The sequence below is a fragment of the Rhinopithecus roxellana genome, chromosome 5 (genome assembly GCF_007565055.1).
Source record: "Rhinopithecus roxellana isolate Shanxi Qingling chromosome 5, ASM756505v1, whole genome shotgun sequence".
NCBI lineage: Eukaryota > Metazoa > Chordata > Mammalia > Primates > Cercopithecidae > Rhinopithecus > Rhinopithecus roxellana.
Window position 1 is genome coordinate 135,169,012 of NC_044553.1, and position 13,804 is coordinate 135,182,815.

General features: G+C 54.3%; 2 protein-coding genes across 2 annotated transcripts; one reads left to right on the forward strand and one right to left on the reverse strand.

Moving 5' to 3' along the window:
• Positions 1-1,471: 1,471 nt before the first annotated feature.
• IRF2BPL (interferon regulatory factor 2 binding protein like) lies at positions 1,472-5,923 on the reverse strand. Its single transcript, XM_010382703.2, has one exon. The coding sequence runs from the start codon at positions 4,685-4,687 to the stop codon at positions 2,309-2,311; it is 2,379 nt and encodes a 792-aa protein (XP_010381005.1). The 5' UTR covers positions 4,688-5,923; the 3' UTR covers positions 1,472-2,308.
• On the forward strand, positions 4,686-6,525 carry LOC115897599 (translation initiation factor IF-2). Its single transcript, XM_030930857.1, has 4 exons — positions 4,686-4,706; positions 4,937-5,076; positions 5,218-6,031; positions 6,186-6,525. Exons 1-3 carry the CDS (start codon positions 4,686-4,688, stop codon positions 6,017-6,019), a joined length of 963 nt encoding a protein of 320 aa, XP_030786717.1. The 3' UTR covers positions 6,020-6,031; positions 6,186-6,525.
• The last annotated feature ends 7,279 nt before the right edge of the window (positions 6,526-13,804 follow it).

Sequence of the window (13,804 nt, forward strand, 5' to 3'; positions counted from 1 at the left end):
AGGTTTCATGACTCATAAGCACCAATACAACACTTGGCAGCAGATGAAAATGCAAGGACACATTTGCAGGAAGCTGACATGAATATCTATTTATATGTGGGGAGATTCTTAAAGAGGTGAGACAGGCACCTCCCATGTACCAGGATTAAGAGGCTGCAGCAGATCCATCAATATTGCCACTTATCCACACCCACAAACACACACGCCAGTGCGCGTGCACACACACAGTCCTGGTTTCCACCACTTCAGTGATGGCAGTGGTAAAGCAGCAACAGAAACTAAAAGGGTGTTATTAACAAGTCCCGACACCAGCCCAGCCTCCACACCGGAGTTCTGGGCGAACCAGTGATTTGTTTCTCCCCAAACGTGCCTGCACCCATCCCCACCTCCCAGTGTTCCCACTCCTTTGATGGGAGTGATGTGGGGGCTCCAAGTTTCTTATAGTCCTTCACCCTTCAAGGGGACCATAAGGGCCCAGCTCGCCCCGCCCAGGAATGAGGTGTGGCCAGGAATCCATTTGACTGGATTGCCGGGTTTTGTTTTGCTTCCTCCCTCCTGTTTTCTGCTCTTCTATTTGCCTCCCAGGAAAGTACAAGGTTCAGATCAGGTTTATTTGCCTTCCCCTACCACTGGGAGGACTCCAGGCTGCTCTTAGCCCGCGGGGCTCTGCTCTAAAGGGCATTAGTCTTCTGTCCGCTTCCCCGCCTCTCTGCACCTCACAAACGCCGCCAAAAGCTGATTAGACGAATAATTGCATTGCTTCACCAGCCGGAAGGGATTTTTATTTGGTTTTGGAAGTAAATCTTTGCTTCAGGAACTAGGTTTGGGGTTTTTCCCCCTTCCTCATCCTCGGAAACCCTCTCTGATCAACTAAGTCTTCTGCCTTTAGAATTATTTAAAATAGAGGAAAGAAAACAAAGTGTAATGAATGAGGCGAAAACTGCTTTTCCAAGGCACCAGCCTGAAGCTACTGCGGACTCTCCAGGCTGAGTGTAAGCATTTGCTCCCAGCTCTGTGGCACTTTTGTTTTAAATATGCAAAGACGGATGTCTGTCATATCTAAGAAGCAAAGCATCCTAGCTTTTCTCCTAGACTTTTTCCCCCACTTGTCAAGTCACCAGCTGCATTGGGTGTCAGCCTATATTCACGGCCACAGGGCGAGGCACCAGAAAGCATTCCTGACAATGCCATTTGCAGCTGGGCCCACATCCGGGGGAAAATAGAGATGCTGAAGAGTAAACCGAAATCGCTTAGTCAGCAACTGTCGCCTCCCCAAGAGGTGAATGTAAATAGCCGGGTACCGAGGGGGAGGGGCAGCAAGGCAGCACAAGGCCTTTCCCACAGGCCAGCTCCCAGCGCTTTCAAAGGCACTAAGATTTTCCTTCTATACTGGAGATAGGGAGGGTGTCCCCTACCTCGGAGTTGTGTGGCCTTAGCCCTAGAAAGACAAACTTGCTGACTCGGCGCAGAGTTAATATCAATTGAATTTATTACAAGTTACTAAGCTCCAAGGCACATTACAGTGTTCTGTTAACTACAGAAATGTATAAAGGACAAACAGAGCAGATTCTCCATGTCTAGCATTTCGCTCTACTGTTCAAAAGCATCCGTGCATCAATAAAGCAAAAACAAAACAACACGTGTAGATCCAACACATTCAGGTCAGTAGAAACAAACCAAAACATTTTCCCCTCACAAACTTGCAACAAAAAACATCCCATCCCCCCCGACACCCCCTTACCATTTTGCAAACAAAACAGAAAAACAAAACAAAACAGAACAAAATAAAGTGAAGACTTCAACACTTGGGGCAGTTTAGAAGGAAGCTTTCACCATTTTATAGCATCTTTTTTTTCTTTTTTTTTCTTTTTTTAGGCAGCAACACTGGCCTTGGCAAAAAAAAAAAAAAAGTATTTTTCTTTTGTGTGTTTCCTTTCAGAGTGCATAACATTTACAAAAATACACACCAGCAGCAGTCGTTGCTAAGGGCTATTAATTCTGTACCTAGGCAAACATTCTGCCACCAAATAAATGCTAACGAATATGATGCAAATGACCCAACCAATATTATACTGCTTAACACAAACCAGCTTATCCTTCAAATGAAGAAGTTACATACCTGTTTCAAAATATAGAAACATACGACGAAAATAATGTCTATACATAAGACTAACTTTTTGCAGTTTTGTTATATTCACAATTCTACACCTTGGGGGTGAGGGAAGGGAGGGTCGAGGTGGGTTGGGGGAGGGGCCCTCAGGATTGGAGAGGAGCTGGTCTAGGGCAAAGGAGGTGGCTGCCCAGTGGTTCAAGGGTCTCTTTCCTTTTTCACTTTAACATCCCCAGCTAAGATAGTCGCGATTTCGCCCTGCATGAAGGCCCAAGGTACATTCGACCCAACTAGGGGGCATTTCTCACCGCTGGGGCAATACACCTCGCCGGTGGCCCCCTGAGCCTTGATACTCTCTCTAGAGCAAGGGAAGCAAAATTTGTGGCTGGGGACGGACGGGCACTGAACGAAATGCGTGTCCTCCAAACGTTCGTGGCAAATGGTGCAGCAGAGAGGTCCGCTGTTGGCCATGGGGGAATCCGGAATGTTTTGGGGGTGCACTTGGTCCATGCCCGGGTGGGCGCTAGGCGGCGGGGGCGCCACCTGTAAATTCAGGTCCCCATTACGTGATGCCAAGCGGCGCTGCCCTGGCACGGAGGCCGGCGAGACTGGGCTACTGCTGTTGCGCCGCGCGGACGCAGTGGTAGAGTGCACGGAACTGCCATCCTTGGGCGAGTGCGCTGTGCCCAGAGTATCTGCCACCGACATGAGGGCGGCCATGGGGGACGGACCGTTCTGGGGGGCTGACTCAGGTGGGGTGGTCCGGTTAGAATGGGGTCCCAGAGGTGGGGGCGGCGGAGGCGGACCCCCTGCCGCGTGCCCTGGCGCCGCGAAGCCCCCGGCGGACATGGTGAGCTTCAGCGCCTCGCTCTGGTTCGCCATCCACTGTTGCCTCTGCTGGTCCTCGCCCAGCTTCAGCGCGCCCTCGGCTGAGTCCGGGGGCTCCGGAGAGGCCTTCCTTTTGCGCAGGCTGGCGGCTGCGCCCCGGCCCGAGGGAGCCGCGGGCGGCAGGGCCCCGGTCCCCGGGGGTGCGCTGGGGGCGCGGCTCAGACTCACTAGCGCCGTGGGCAGCATGGGACAGCTGGCGTCCAGGTAGGGCTGGGGCAGCATGTCAGCGCCGGGCACGCCCTCCTTGAAGAAGCGCACGGCCTCGGGGAGCAGGTCCCCAAGCAGGCGCCAGTCCCCGGAGCCGTGCTTCTTTTCGTACTCCAGGTACTTGAAACCCGAGGATAGGCCCCGGCCGAAATCCTTCATGCAGTCCTGGTACATCTGCTTGGCCACACCAGATGCACTGGAGTACACGTTGCCCGAGCCCGTGGGGTACTCAATGAACAGCTTCAATTCGTAGTCCATGCCGGGCTTGGAGACCGCGTCGAAGGCGAAAACGCGGCCCAACAGCGAATGGTCCTTCTTGAAGCGAACCTCGTAGGGCGTGCAGCCAGCCAGCGTGAGCAGCGTGTCGCGGACCATCTTGGGCTTGTTGGCCCACTCCTCGGCGCGGTTGCGCAGGCTCTCGCTCAGCTCGGCCAGGGCCTCGGCGTTGCGCTGCTTCTCCTTCAACTCGCGCTCCTGGTCTGTGCTCGACACCGAGCCGGGCCTCTTGCCACCAGCACCCACGCCCACCTCTGCCACCGACGAAGAGGTCGAAGACGACGCGGAGGACGACGTGGCCGATACACCTGGGGTACCCCCGAGACAAGCGGGGCCCCCAGGAGCCCCCGGGGGAGCAGGCGTTGGGGGCCCACGGCTGCCCAGAGCGTGGGGCGGGGGTGGGGGGAGTACCGCGGCGCTGGCCGGGCCGTTAAGCAGCGTCTGCGGCAGCAGGTTGGGGGGCACAGTAAGCTGGGGACCTCCGCTACCCCCCGGGTTGGGCAGCCCCGTCACCAGCCCACCGTGCGTCCCACGCCGAGACGCCACCGACGCCGCCGCTGAAGACGAGTTGGGGCTCTGGCGGTTCAGCTCTGGGGGTCCCTCCTCCGGTGTTGGTTTGGGGAAGCCGTTTGGGCCCCCCAGGCCGTTGGGCAGCCGCGTGGCGTGGCTGCTGCTTCCCAGGCTCACCGGCGGTGGCGGGTACTCGAAGCGGCTGCGCTGTTCCACCGCGGCGGCGGCGGCGGCGGCGGCGGCAGCGGCCGCGCTCAGGCCGTAGCGTTCCAGGCCAGACGGGGCCGCCAACACCGCAGGCTTGCTGGAACCATCAACGTGGTTGAGCTGTTGTTGCTGTTGCTGCTGCTGCTGCTGCTGTTGCTGCTGCTGCTGTTGCTGCTGCTGCTGTTGCGCGGCGGCCGCGGCCGCTGCTGCTGCTGCCGCCGCCGCCGCTTCCTTAGCCGACAGGGCCACTGTCTTGACCCCGACGGGCGGCGGCGGCCCAGGGGAGCGGCCGTCCTGGAAGCAGCCGTGCGCCCGCTTCAGCTGGCGCGCGGTCTCGATCACGAACTCGATGCGATCGGCGCCCTCGTAGTTGACGCAACCGCGGCATACGGGTTCCGAGAAGTCCCAGATCATGGCCCAAGGCATGCGGGGCAGGTCGCACAGGTAGCAAGATTGTCTCCGGGACGAGGACACCTGCGCCGCCGACATGATGCCGGCCCTGGGGAAGGTAGGCCCCCGCCCGGGCTGTCTCAGCGACGCCTTCTCCTCTGGGAGGACTGGCCGGCTGGGGAGGGAGTCCGACTGCGGGGGAGGGAGGAGGGGGGGCGAGAAAGTTCTGCCCCAGGGGCTGGAGGGAACGCGAGTCTCCACCGCCGGCGCAGCGCCTCGCCGTGGGGGCTCCACCGCCCGGGCAGCGGACGGGTTCAGCCCGCTCTTCGCCCCCACCTCCTACTGCAGTTGTCTTGTCGCGAGGGGAGCTCAGGCGCCTTCTTCCTGGTGCTGCAGACTTGGGCTGGAAGCTCCCGGCCCGAGGGGAGGGGGCGAGGGTGCCCGGTGCTGGCCGCCGTTGCCTCTTGGCCCCCTCCCCGGAGTGGATGGTGCGTGGAAGCTCGAAAGGGGCTGTCTCTTCCTCTCCCCGGGGGCCCCCCTACAAGCTGCGTCCTCTCCCCGACGGGCCCCCTGGGGCGAGGGCTAGAGGGTTCAGTGCCACCCGGTGCCCGGGTCCAATCTTGCTGAAGCCGCTGCTTCCCCGGAGGACCGGGGGAGGGGGTGGCAGCCGAGAAAGGACCTTCTCCCCTCCGCAGTGTCGGCCGTTCTGCTGGCGGCGGCTGGGTTTGCACCCCGGAGGGAGCCGCCGCGGCCACTGCTTCCAGGACGCACGAGAGCAGAGGAGAGGAGGGCACGCACGCAGGCTCCCGCCGCCCCCAGGCCTGGCCGGCGCCCGGGCCGCCGCGGCTGGCGGCGCTCACGTTGGTTGCAGGGCGCTCGCGCGGCGCCTCCGCCCGGGTCGCATCCCTTCCCGCTCGTGCTCGCGCTCGCCCGGAATGTGAGGTTGTGATTGTTACTCTACGTTCCGGAGGCGCGTCTCGGCGCTCCTGCTCCGGCTGCGGCTCGCGCTGTCCCCGGCTTGGCCGCGCGGGATGCCGCCCGGGCGGAGCGCTGACGTCACCGCCATGCTCTGCACCAGTTCTCCCCCCCTCCCCTTTACACTTCCTCTGTGGAGCCCACTTGTTGCTCCGGAAAGGCGCATGCGCGGCAGGATGCCCAGATTCCTCCCAGCCGGCCCCTCCTCCGCGCCTCCGCCCTCCCCTCCCCCCTCGCCGTGTGTGTACAACAGCTGAGGCCCGGCGAGCTAATGCTGGAAGTCCAGAGCTGGGGGTGGAAATTAAACAGACTATGACCTTTCTTTTTCCTGCCCGGCATTCCCAAGTAAAAACGCATTTAAGAACCACTAGCGTCGTTTCCGATCCCTGCTCCCCACCCCACCCCCAAGCTTCGGCAGTGAATTTAAATGTCCTGTTTCAGGATTTTTCGCCGTGAATTTCGTATAAGGTATTAACCATTTAATCTGCGATTGAACCTTATCCCCCCTCCGACGTGGATGTTACATTCATCGCCACCACTGATGCCGAAGCACCTGCAAAATTAGCTGTTTTACAATCTTCCAGAAACTGTCTTTTCTATTTGTTTTTGTGCCCTGATCTAGGAACCCGGGCTTCAACGATGGAGCTAAATGAATTCAGAGTGCGCTACCCTTCCCCCTAGCCGCACTCTAAAAATTTTGGCTGAACGTCTGAAGAAGATACGAGCACCCCGAGGCCTTTAAGGAAAACCGTCAACTGGCTGCGCACAGCTGCAGTTGAGGGCAGGGAGGGGTAGGGGCCGGAGAGGCCAAACAGGTGAGTGGTTTTTCTAGAGTTTGATTTTTAAAAGGTAGGGGCAGCATTTAATAATACTGATATCTTTTTGTAAAGCACAGTCGCAGTTTTCAAAGTTATTTCTGAGGCGCTGTGATCTCACTCCATGCTGCCCCAGAAGGCAGAACAAGGCCGTGATTTCTTTTCTTTTTTTTTTTTTTTTTTTTTGAGACGGAGTCTCGCTCTGTCGCCCAGGCTAGAATGCAAAATGGCACGATCTCGGCTCACTGCAACCTCCGCCTCCCAGGTTCTAGCGATTCTCCCGCCTCAGCCTCCCGAGTAGCTGGCCTTAAGGCACCTGCCATCAGGCCCTGCTAATTTTTTGTATTTTTGTAGAGACAGGGTTTCACCATGTTGGCCAGGGTGGTCTTGAACTCCTGACCTCAGGTGATCCTCCTGCCTCGGCCTCCCAAAGTGCTGGGATTACAGGCATGAGTCACCACGCCCGGCCAAGGCGGTGATTTCTTTTGCCTTACAAGATCACTGCGCAGGCCGGGCACGGTGGCTCAAGCCTGTAATCCCAGCACTTTGGGAGGCCCAGTCGGGCGGATCACGGGGTCAGGAAATCAAGACCATCCTGGCTAACACGGTGAAACCCCGTCTCTACTAAAAAATACAAAAATCTAGCCGGGCGAGGTGACGGGCGCCTGTAGTCCCAGCTACTCAGGAGGCTGAGGCAGGAGAATGGCATAAACCTGGGAGGCGGAGCTTGCAGTGAGCTGAGATCCGGCCACTGCACTCCAGCCTGGGCGACAGAGCGAGACTCCGTCTCAAAAAAAAAAAAAAAAAAAAAAAGATCACTGCTCATCAGTATTGCTTATGACACAACGGATTTGTTGGTCGTAGCTCTAGTTGGGGCATTTCTATTGATGATTCTAATTATTGGATTTGCTTTTTTTTTATTTCATGAAAACTGAGATAATCCCAGGGAAGGCTGGAGAAGGGAAAGCAATATAATGGGATTTCGGGTTCTGGAGTCTGGCCAGCAGATTGAAATTTCCTCTCCATCACTTACTGGCTTTGCACCCTTAAGCTAGTTACTCACAAAATCTCTTTTCCGTCTGTAAAATGGAATGGTAGCTCCCATCTTATTAGGATTGTTTGAAATTTCAACTTGGGTTTTTTGTTTTTTTGAGATAGGATCTTGCTCTGTTGCCCAGGCTGGAGTGCAGTGGTACACTCGCAGCTCACCACAGCCTTACCTCTCAGGCTCAAGCAATCCTTCCACCTCAGCCTCCCTAGTAGCTGGGACTGCAGGCATGTACCATTACACCTGGCTAATTTTTTTGTATTTTTGGAAAGGGATGGGGTTTTGCCATGTTGTCCAGGCTGGTCTCGAACTCCTGGGTCCAAGTGATGTACCCACCGTGGCCTCCCAAAGTGTTGGGATTACAGGCATGAACCACCTCACCCAGCCTCAATTTGTTTCTCGTCATAATAGGAGATAACGCTTCCTTAGACTTGCCATGGGACACTTAGTAAACTCGGTGGCTTACTTGCATTACCCTTAATATTATCTACATTATTAAGGGGATATTATCTATAGTATTTTGTTATTGTTTTGAGACAGAGTCTCACTCTGTCACCCAGGCTGGAGTACAGTGACGTGATCTCGGCTCACTGCCACCGTCACCTCCCAGGTTCAAGCGATTCTCCTGCCTCAGTCTCCTGAGTAGCTGGGGATAACAGGCACCCGCCACCACACCCAGTTCATTTTTTGTGTTTTTAGTAGAGACAGGGTTTCACCATGTTGGCCAGGCTGGTCTCGAACTCCTGACCTCAGGTGATCCTCCTGCCTCAGCCTCCCAAAGTGCTGGGATTACAGGCATGACCCACCGTGCCCGGCCTATTATAGTATTAAACCCTTAATATTATCTAAAGGGTATATTCTTTTACCTCCATTTTACAAACCAGGAAAGTAAAGAAGCTAGGCCGGGCGTGGTGGCTCAAGCCTGTAATCCCAGCACTTTGGGAGGCCGAGACGGGCGGATCACGAGGTCAGGAGATCGAGACCATCCTGGCTAATACGGTGAAACCCCGTCTCTACTAAAAAATACAAAAAACTAGCCGGGCGACGAGGCGGGCGCCTGTAGTCCCAGCTACTCGGGAGGCTGAGACAGGAGAATGGCGTGAACCCAGGAGGCGGAGCTTGCAGTGAGCTGAGAGCCGGCCACTGCACTCCAACCTGGGCGGCAGAGCAAGACTCCGTCTCAAAAAAAAAAAAAAAAAAAAAAAAAAAGAAAGTAAAGAAGCTATATAACTTGCCCACAGCCATTAGTGATGGAGCTGGGATTTGAATCTAGTAATAATCTGATTTGAGAGGTGGCTTTGACAAGCTCAGGCTCACAGAGGTAGTTTGGTGTGCTCAAAATTCCCATCAGCCCCAGTTGATCTGGTGTTAACAATCTTCCGTAAGTACTATGCCAATACACCTTCATATCCAACCCCCAGCCTCCCCTTCCAAGCGCATTTGTACCACTGGGTTCTAGATACAGAAGCTGTCGATCTGCCACTACCAGACTGTAACCTAAATACACCATACAGAATGGAGAGCAGTGTCGGACTCACAGTGTTAGTTATTATCAGTATTGATACTAGTGTTGGTACTATTGCTGGTTAACATGTGACAGTACTTTGTAAATTGCATAAAATGTAAGGATTACTATGCTTATCACTCTTATTACTACTAATTGCAATAAAGTTCAGTGGAAGCAACAAGAGATACTTACTTTTTTTTTGACAGTTGACTTCCAGAGCCTATTCCCTATCCAACACTTCCCAGAGCCCCAATCTCCCACTCATTCTGGGGCCCCCAAGTGCAAAGGAAAGGCGAGTTTTTAAGGACAGAAAAGGAGGAGGAGGAGCCCTAGGGAGCCCCTCTTTCATCTCAAAGCAGCCAGATTTCTGTTTTTGCAAAACAGTGAGCTCACTGTGCACTCCAGAGCAATAATAAACTTTCTCTGGCCTGCTGGCACTTTGCAGTGATTCCTCTGTGAAGAACTGCTTGGGGAGCATTGCCTCACTCTCCCAGACTTCAGCCCTCCCCACACCACAGCTACCCTGGAGTGAGTCAAAACATAGGGGTGGGAAATGGTTTGACATCCCCACCAGCCTGGGGCTCCTTAGCTTTGGCTTGGCTGGGTGACCCATTTCTTTACATTAATATTTATTCAGCCCTTCCCTTTATTAAACCAAAAATATTGGGAAAATAGCAACTTAGCCACAACCCTCCAGCCAGGCTGCTAGAGAAAGCAAGTTGGATTCTATGTCATGGTGTTATGTTTGGTATGCACACACATATGTCTCCATCTCCCTGTCTGTCTCTGTCTTCACTGTTACTAAAGGAGATATATATACACACATACATGCCGGGGTGCCTTCAGACACACTGAGTTAGAAATCAACGTGTATTTAAACAGACTTCCATTACAGTCTCATAATCCTTTAATTTATAAAACACAGCTCTCTCCAAACCCCCCCCCCAAAAATCACCATCATTTGTGGTATCTCATGTTGCCTGTCTGAGATGGCCGTTTGAGGATGTGTGAGAGAAGGTGAGAGGCAAGAACTCCAATGTTCTGGAGGTGGGTTTTCTCCCCGAAGAAGAGTCCCGTGCAACAAAACTATGACAACAGTGGAAAGGAACTGGAAAGGATTTGCGAGGGGGTTGGTGGAGGTGGAGGAGCCTCAACGTAAACTGCCACGTGCAGAGACTCACGGAACTCTGTCCATGGGGTCTGGGAGACAAGCAGAGACTAGCAGAGCCGGGCGCCAAACGGCGACATCGTCTTCCCAAAGTTCCTTCCTATGTCGCTTTCCCCACCCAGCTTGCCATCTGGGCTGGCATCCTCAGAGAACCCTGCTGTAAACTGGAGCAAAAGGTCAGCTTTCCACCTGGCCTTTCCGGAGCACCATAGCCCAAGGTTACTAGTGGTGAGAAAGTCGCTAGGCGCGCACTTCGAAGCTCCCTGCAGTCTTCTGCCCCCGCCGTTTTGTGGCAGAGACGGGGCGGGTGGGTTGGGGGGGGCCGGGGGGTACTCTTGGCCTGGCATCCCTGCAGTCAGCTGGCTCAACCTTCGAGGAGGCCCGGGCTGTACCTCGCGTCACCCCGCTGCAACGCGCGCCGCCAAGCGCTCCAGCGAGAGAAAGGCCTTTTTTGGTAACAGCCCCGCGGTAAGCGGGACCCACTTCTCTGGCCTGCGAGATCCGCCTCGGAGAAGATGAAAACAAACGTCTGGGCTGGGCCCTCCTCTGGCCTTTCCATGGCCCTGATCACCGCGCGCCAGGAACCCCAGAGGCGCAGTTTGAGCCCTGGGCCCGTAGAGACGCGCAAAGGGGCTATGGAGGGTGGGGGAAGGGAGACAGCAAGATGATTTACGCTTTTACTCCCAGGCCCATTCCGTGGCGGAAGTATTTGCCTTTCCCTAAAGGAGTAATCCCGGTATTTGGGAAAAAAAAGTATTAACTTAGGCCAGGGCGTAGGGTTACGCAAGAGCCACTCGAGCATGAAATCCCAGGAACAACGTGATTCGCTGAGAAGCCCCGGGGGAGGGGAGCCTGCACCGCCTGCCAGGACCTGCCCAGCCTGGGGCGCGCGGGCAGTCGGGCTCTCAGTGCAAAATCGGGTGGAAGGAAAAGGAGGGCGGGCGTAGTGGTTGGTGCAGGCACAGTGGCCACAGCGAGGGATGGATCTCTGACTGATTTCTTCCTGGAGGGGCGGGGAACAGGGAGGGGAAGAAAGGCGCGGGGAGTCGCGTCTGGTTCCTGCCTCCTCCCCGCTTCCTCTCTGCCCGTGTGCCAGGATGGGAGAGCCCAGCGCTGTCCTCAGCAAAAGCTGGCGTGGTTTTTTTAGGTCCAAAAATAAAGGAACCCTGGAATGAGCCGCCCAGGGACCAGGCCTAGAGGAAAAAAAGAGGAAAGAGCCAGACAAGGGTGCTATTCACTGACCTGGTTGGGTTAAAACAAATACCCACACCCCAAAAAGGGGAGTTGGAGAGGAAGGAAGCCTTGGACGGCAAAAGTAGGCAGAAAGCTGGCGAGGCGGCCGACCAGGCCACAGGTGCGCATACCCCGGGACCCTCCACCCCGCCGGGCGCGCGCCTGGGCCTCAGCAGGGAGTAGGAGTGCCAGCCAGTTCCCACTGGCCCGCACCGACCTGGGGATTTCCATCGCCGGCTACGGAGACCCGTTGCCGCCGGCGCTTTCCTGCTGGGGCCACCAGAAGGCGGGGCCTCAGCGCGGGAAGCCCCTCCCTGCAGCCTTGCCATCCCTCAGTCAGGTCTGGTACACGGGGCAGCTGTCACTGCTGTGCGTGGTTGGGATGGATGGGCCAGGACCCTCAAATATTTTGGCTTGCGTGAGCTAGGTATTTCAACCCGAAACTCAGGAGAGAGGGAGGAAGGGAGGGCGCTTAGCATTTGGGTACATATTTACATTGTGTTGTTTAACTTGGACTTGGCTGACCCTAAACAGCTGTGTGAACTTGAGCAAATCACTTGAATTTCGGTTTCTTCATCCGTAAAATGGGAAAAAATCACACTGCCTCCTTTGCCTGCCTCGTTGATCTGTGTGGAAGACAATATAATGCGGTTAATAAAATGTAAAGACATTATTAACAATATAATGACCAACATTTGTGTAGGGCTCCGAAGTGCACTCCCAGACATTATTTCACCCATCCCTACACCAACCCTGTGAAGTAGGTGTTACTTTCATCAACCTACTGTATAGGTGAGCAAAGCCAAGTCCAGAATTATTGGAAACGAGGTTCTCTGGCTGTAAAACTGGCATTTCTTCTTTCACCCCGCCTGTTGCTATAGCCTTTTGAGGGTCTCAGATGCTCCTGAGAAACTGTAAGAAATTAAAACCTCTCTCCCCGTAGGAGTTTACAGGTTCACGTCCCAGTAGATGCAAGGTTATACATAAATTAGCACAGGTTATTATGGAGTTAAAATCACCATCCAGCTTTGAAGCAAAATTGAGTAGTTATGCTTTCCTGGCATCCTGTAAAACCATTCTCTTTCTTCCTGCCTTTATTGTTTTTTTCTTTTTCTTTCTTTTTTTTTTTTTTCTTTGAGAGAGTCTCACTTCGATTGCCCAGGCTGGAGTGCAGTGGTGCCATCTCGGCCCACTGCAGCCTCAAACTCCCTGGCTCAGATGATTCTCCCACCTCAGCCTCCTGAGTAGATGGGACTACAGGTGTGTGTGCCACCACGCCCAGCTAATTTTTTATTTTTTAATTTTTAGTATAGAAAAAAAAAGATGATGTTTTGCCATGTTGCCCAGGCTGGTCTCAAACTCCTGGACTCAAGCAATTCACCTGCTTGGGCCTCCCAAAGTGCTGGCATTACAGGCATGAGCAACCGCGCTTCACCCATGCTGGAGTGCACTGGTACAATCTCAGCTCACTGCAGCCTTCACCTTCGAAGCTCAAGTGATCCTCCCACCTCAGCCTCCAGAGTAGCTGGGACTACAGGCATGCGCCACCCCATACCCAGCTAAGCTTTTTATTTTTTGTAGACACAGGGATCTCACTATGTTGCCCAGGCTTGTCTCTTCAGGGCTCAGGCAGTTCTCCCACCTCAGCCTCCCAAAGTACAGGGATTACCACGACACTGGGTCTCTTCCTGCCTTTTCTATACCCTGGTCCTTGGCAGAGGTGATGGAGGAAAATCTGAAGTTCTAGAACTCACTGAAGCATTTAGGAATTTACTGAGGACAGCAGCATTTTAAACGTGCACTCCTGAGAAAGACCCCAGGCTGAAAAATAAAGAGGAAGGAGGAAAATGAAGAGAGTGCATTTTATAGTGGAAGGAGCCTCTTCTCATACCCAAATGTCATATCACACAAGTAATGTGCGCCACCTTATATGGGTCACACCAGCTGTGTAGACACTCCCTCAATATGTACTGTCCTATTCTTAGGCTGGGGGCCACTTGACTGTGGCAGGGTACAGTCCTCAAAGCACTTCTGGCCACCAGGTACAGTGCAGTTGTGCGCACCTGTAGTCCCAGCTACTTGGGAGGCTGAGGTGGGAGGATCACTTGAGGCCAGGAGTAGTTCGAGACTGCAGTGAACTATGATTACACCACTGCATTCCACCATTCCACCCTGGGTGACACAGCAAGACTTTTTTTTTTTTTTTTTTTTTTTTTTTTGAGACGGAGTCTTACTCTATTGCCCAGGCTGGAGTGCAGTGGCGTGATCTCAGCTCACTGCAACCTCCACCTCCTGGGTTCAAGCAATTCTCCTGTCTCAGCCTCCCAAGTAGCTGGGATTACAGACGCCTGCCAGCATGCCCAGCTGATTTTTGCATATATTGTTTCATGGGGTTTCACCATGTTGGCCAGACTGGTCTCGAACTCCAGACCTCAGGTGATCTGCCCACCTCAGCCTCCCAAAGTGCTGG

Coding starts and splice junctions, on each gene's coding strand:
- LOC115897599 (XM_030930857.1), top strand. CDS start 4,686: ATGATGCCGGCCCTGGGGAAG. Junction 4,707..4,936: donor TGATGCCGGCCCTGGGGAAG/GTAGGCCCCCGC, acceptor CTCCTACTGCAG/TTGTCTTGTCGCGAGGGGAG. Junction 5,077..5,217: donor CCCCCTCCCCGGAGTGGATG/GTGCGTGGAAGC, acceptor ATCTTGCTGAAG/CCGCTGCTTCCCCGGAGGAC.
- IRF2BPL (XM_010382703.2), bottom strand. CDS start 4,687: ATGTCGGCGGCGCAGGTGTCCTCGTCCCGGAGACAATCTTGCTACCTG.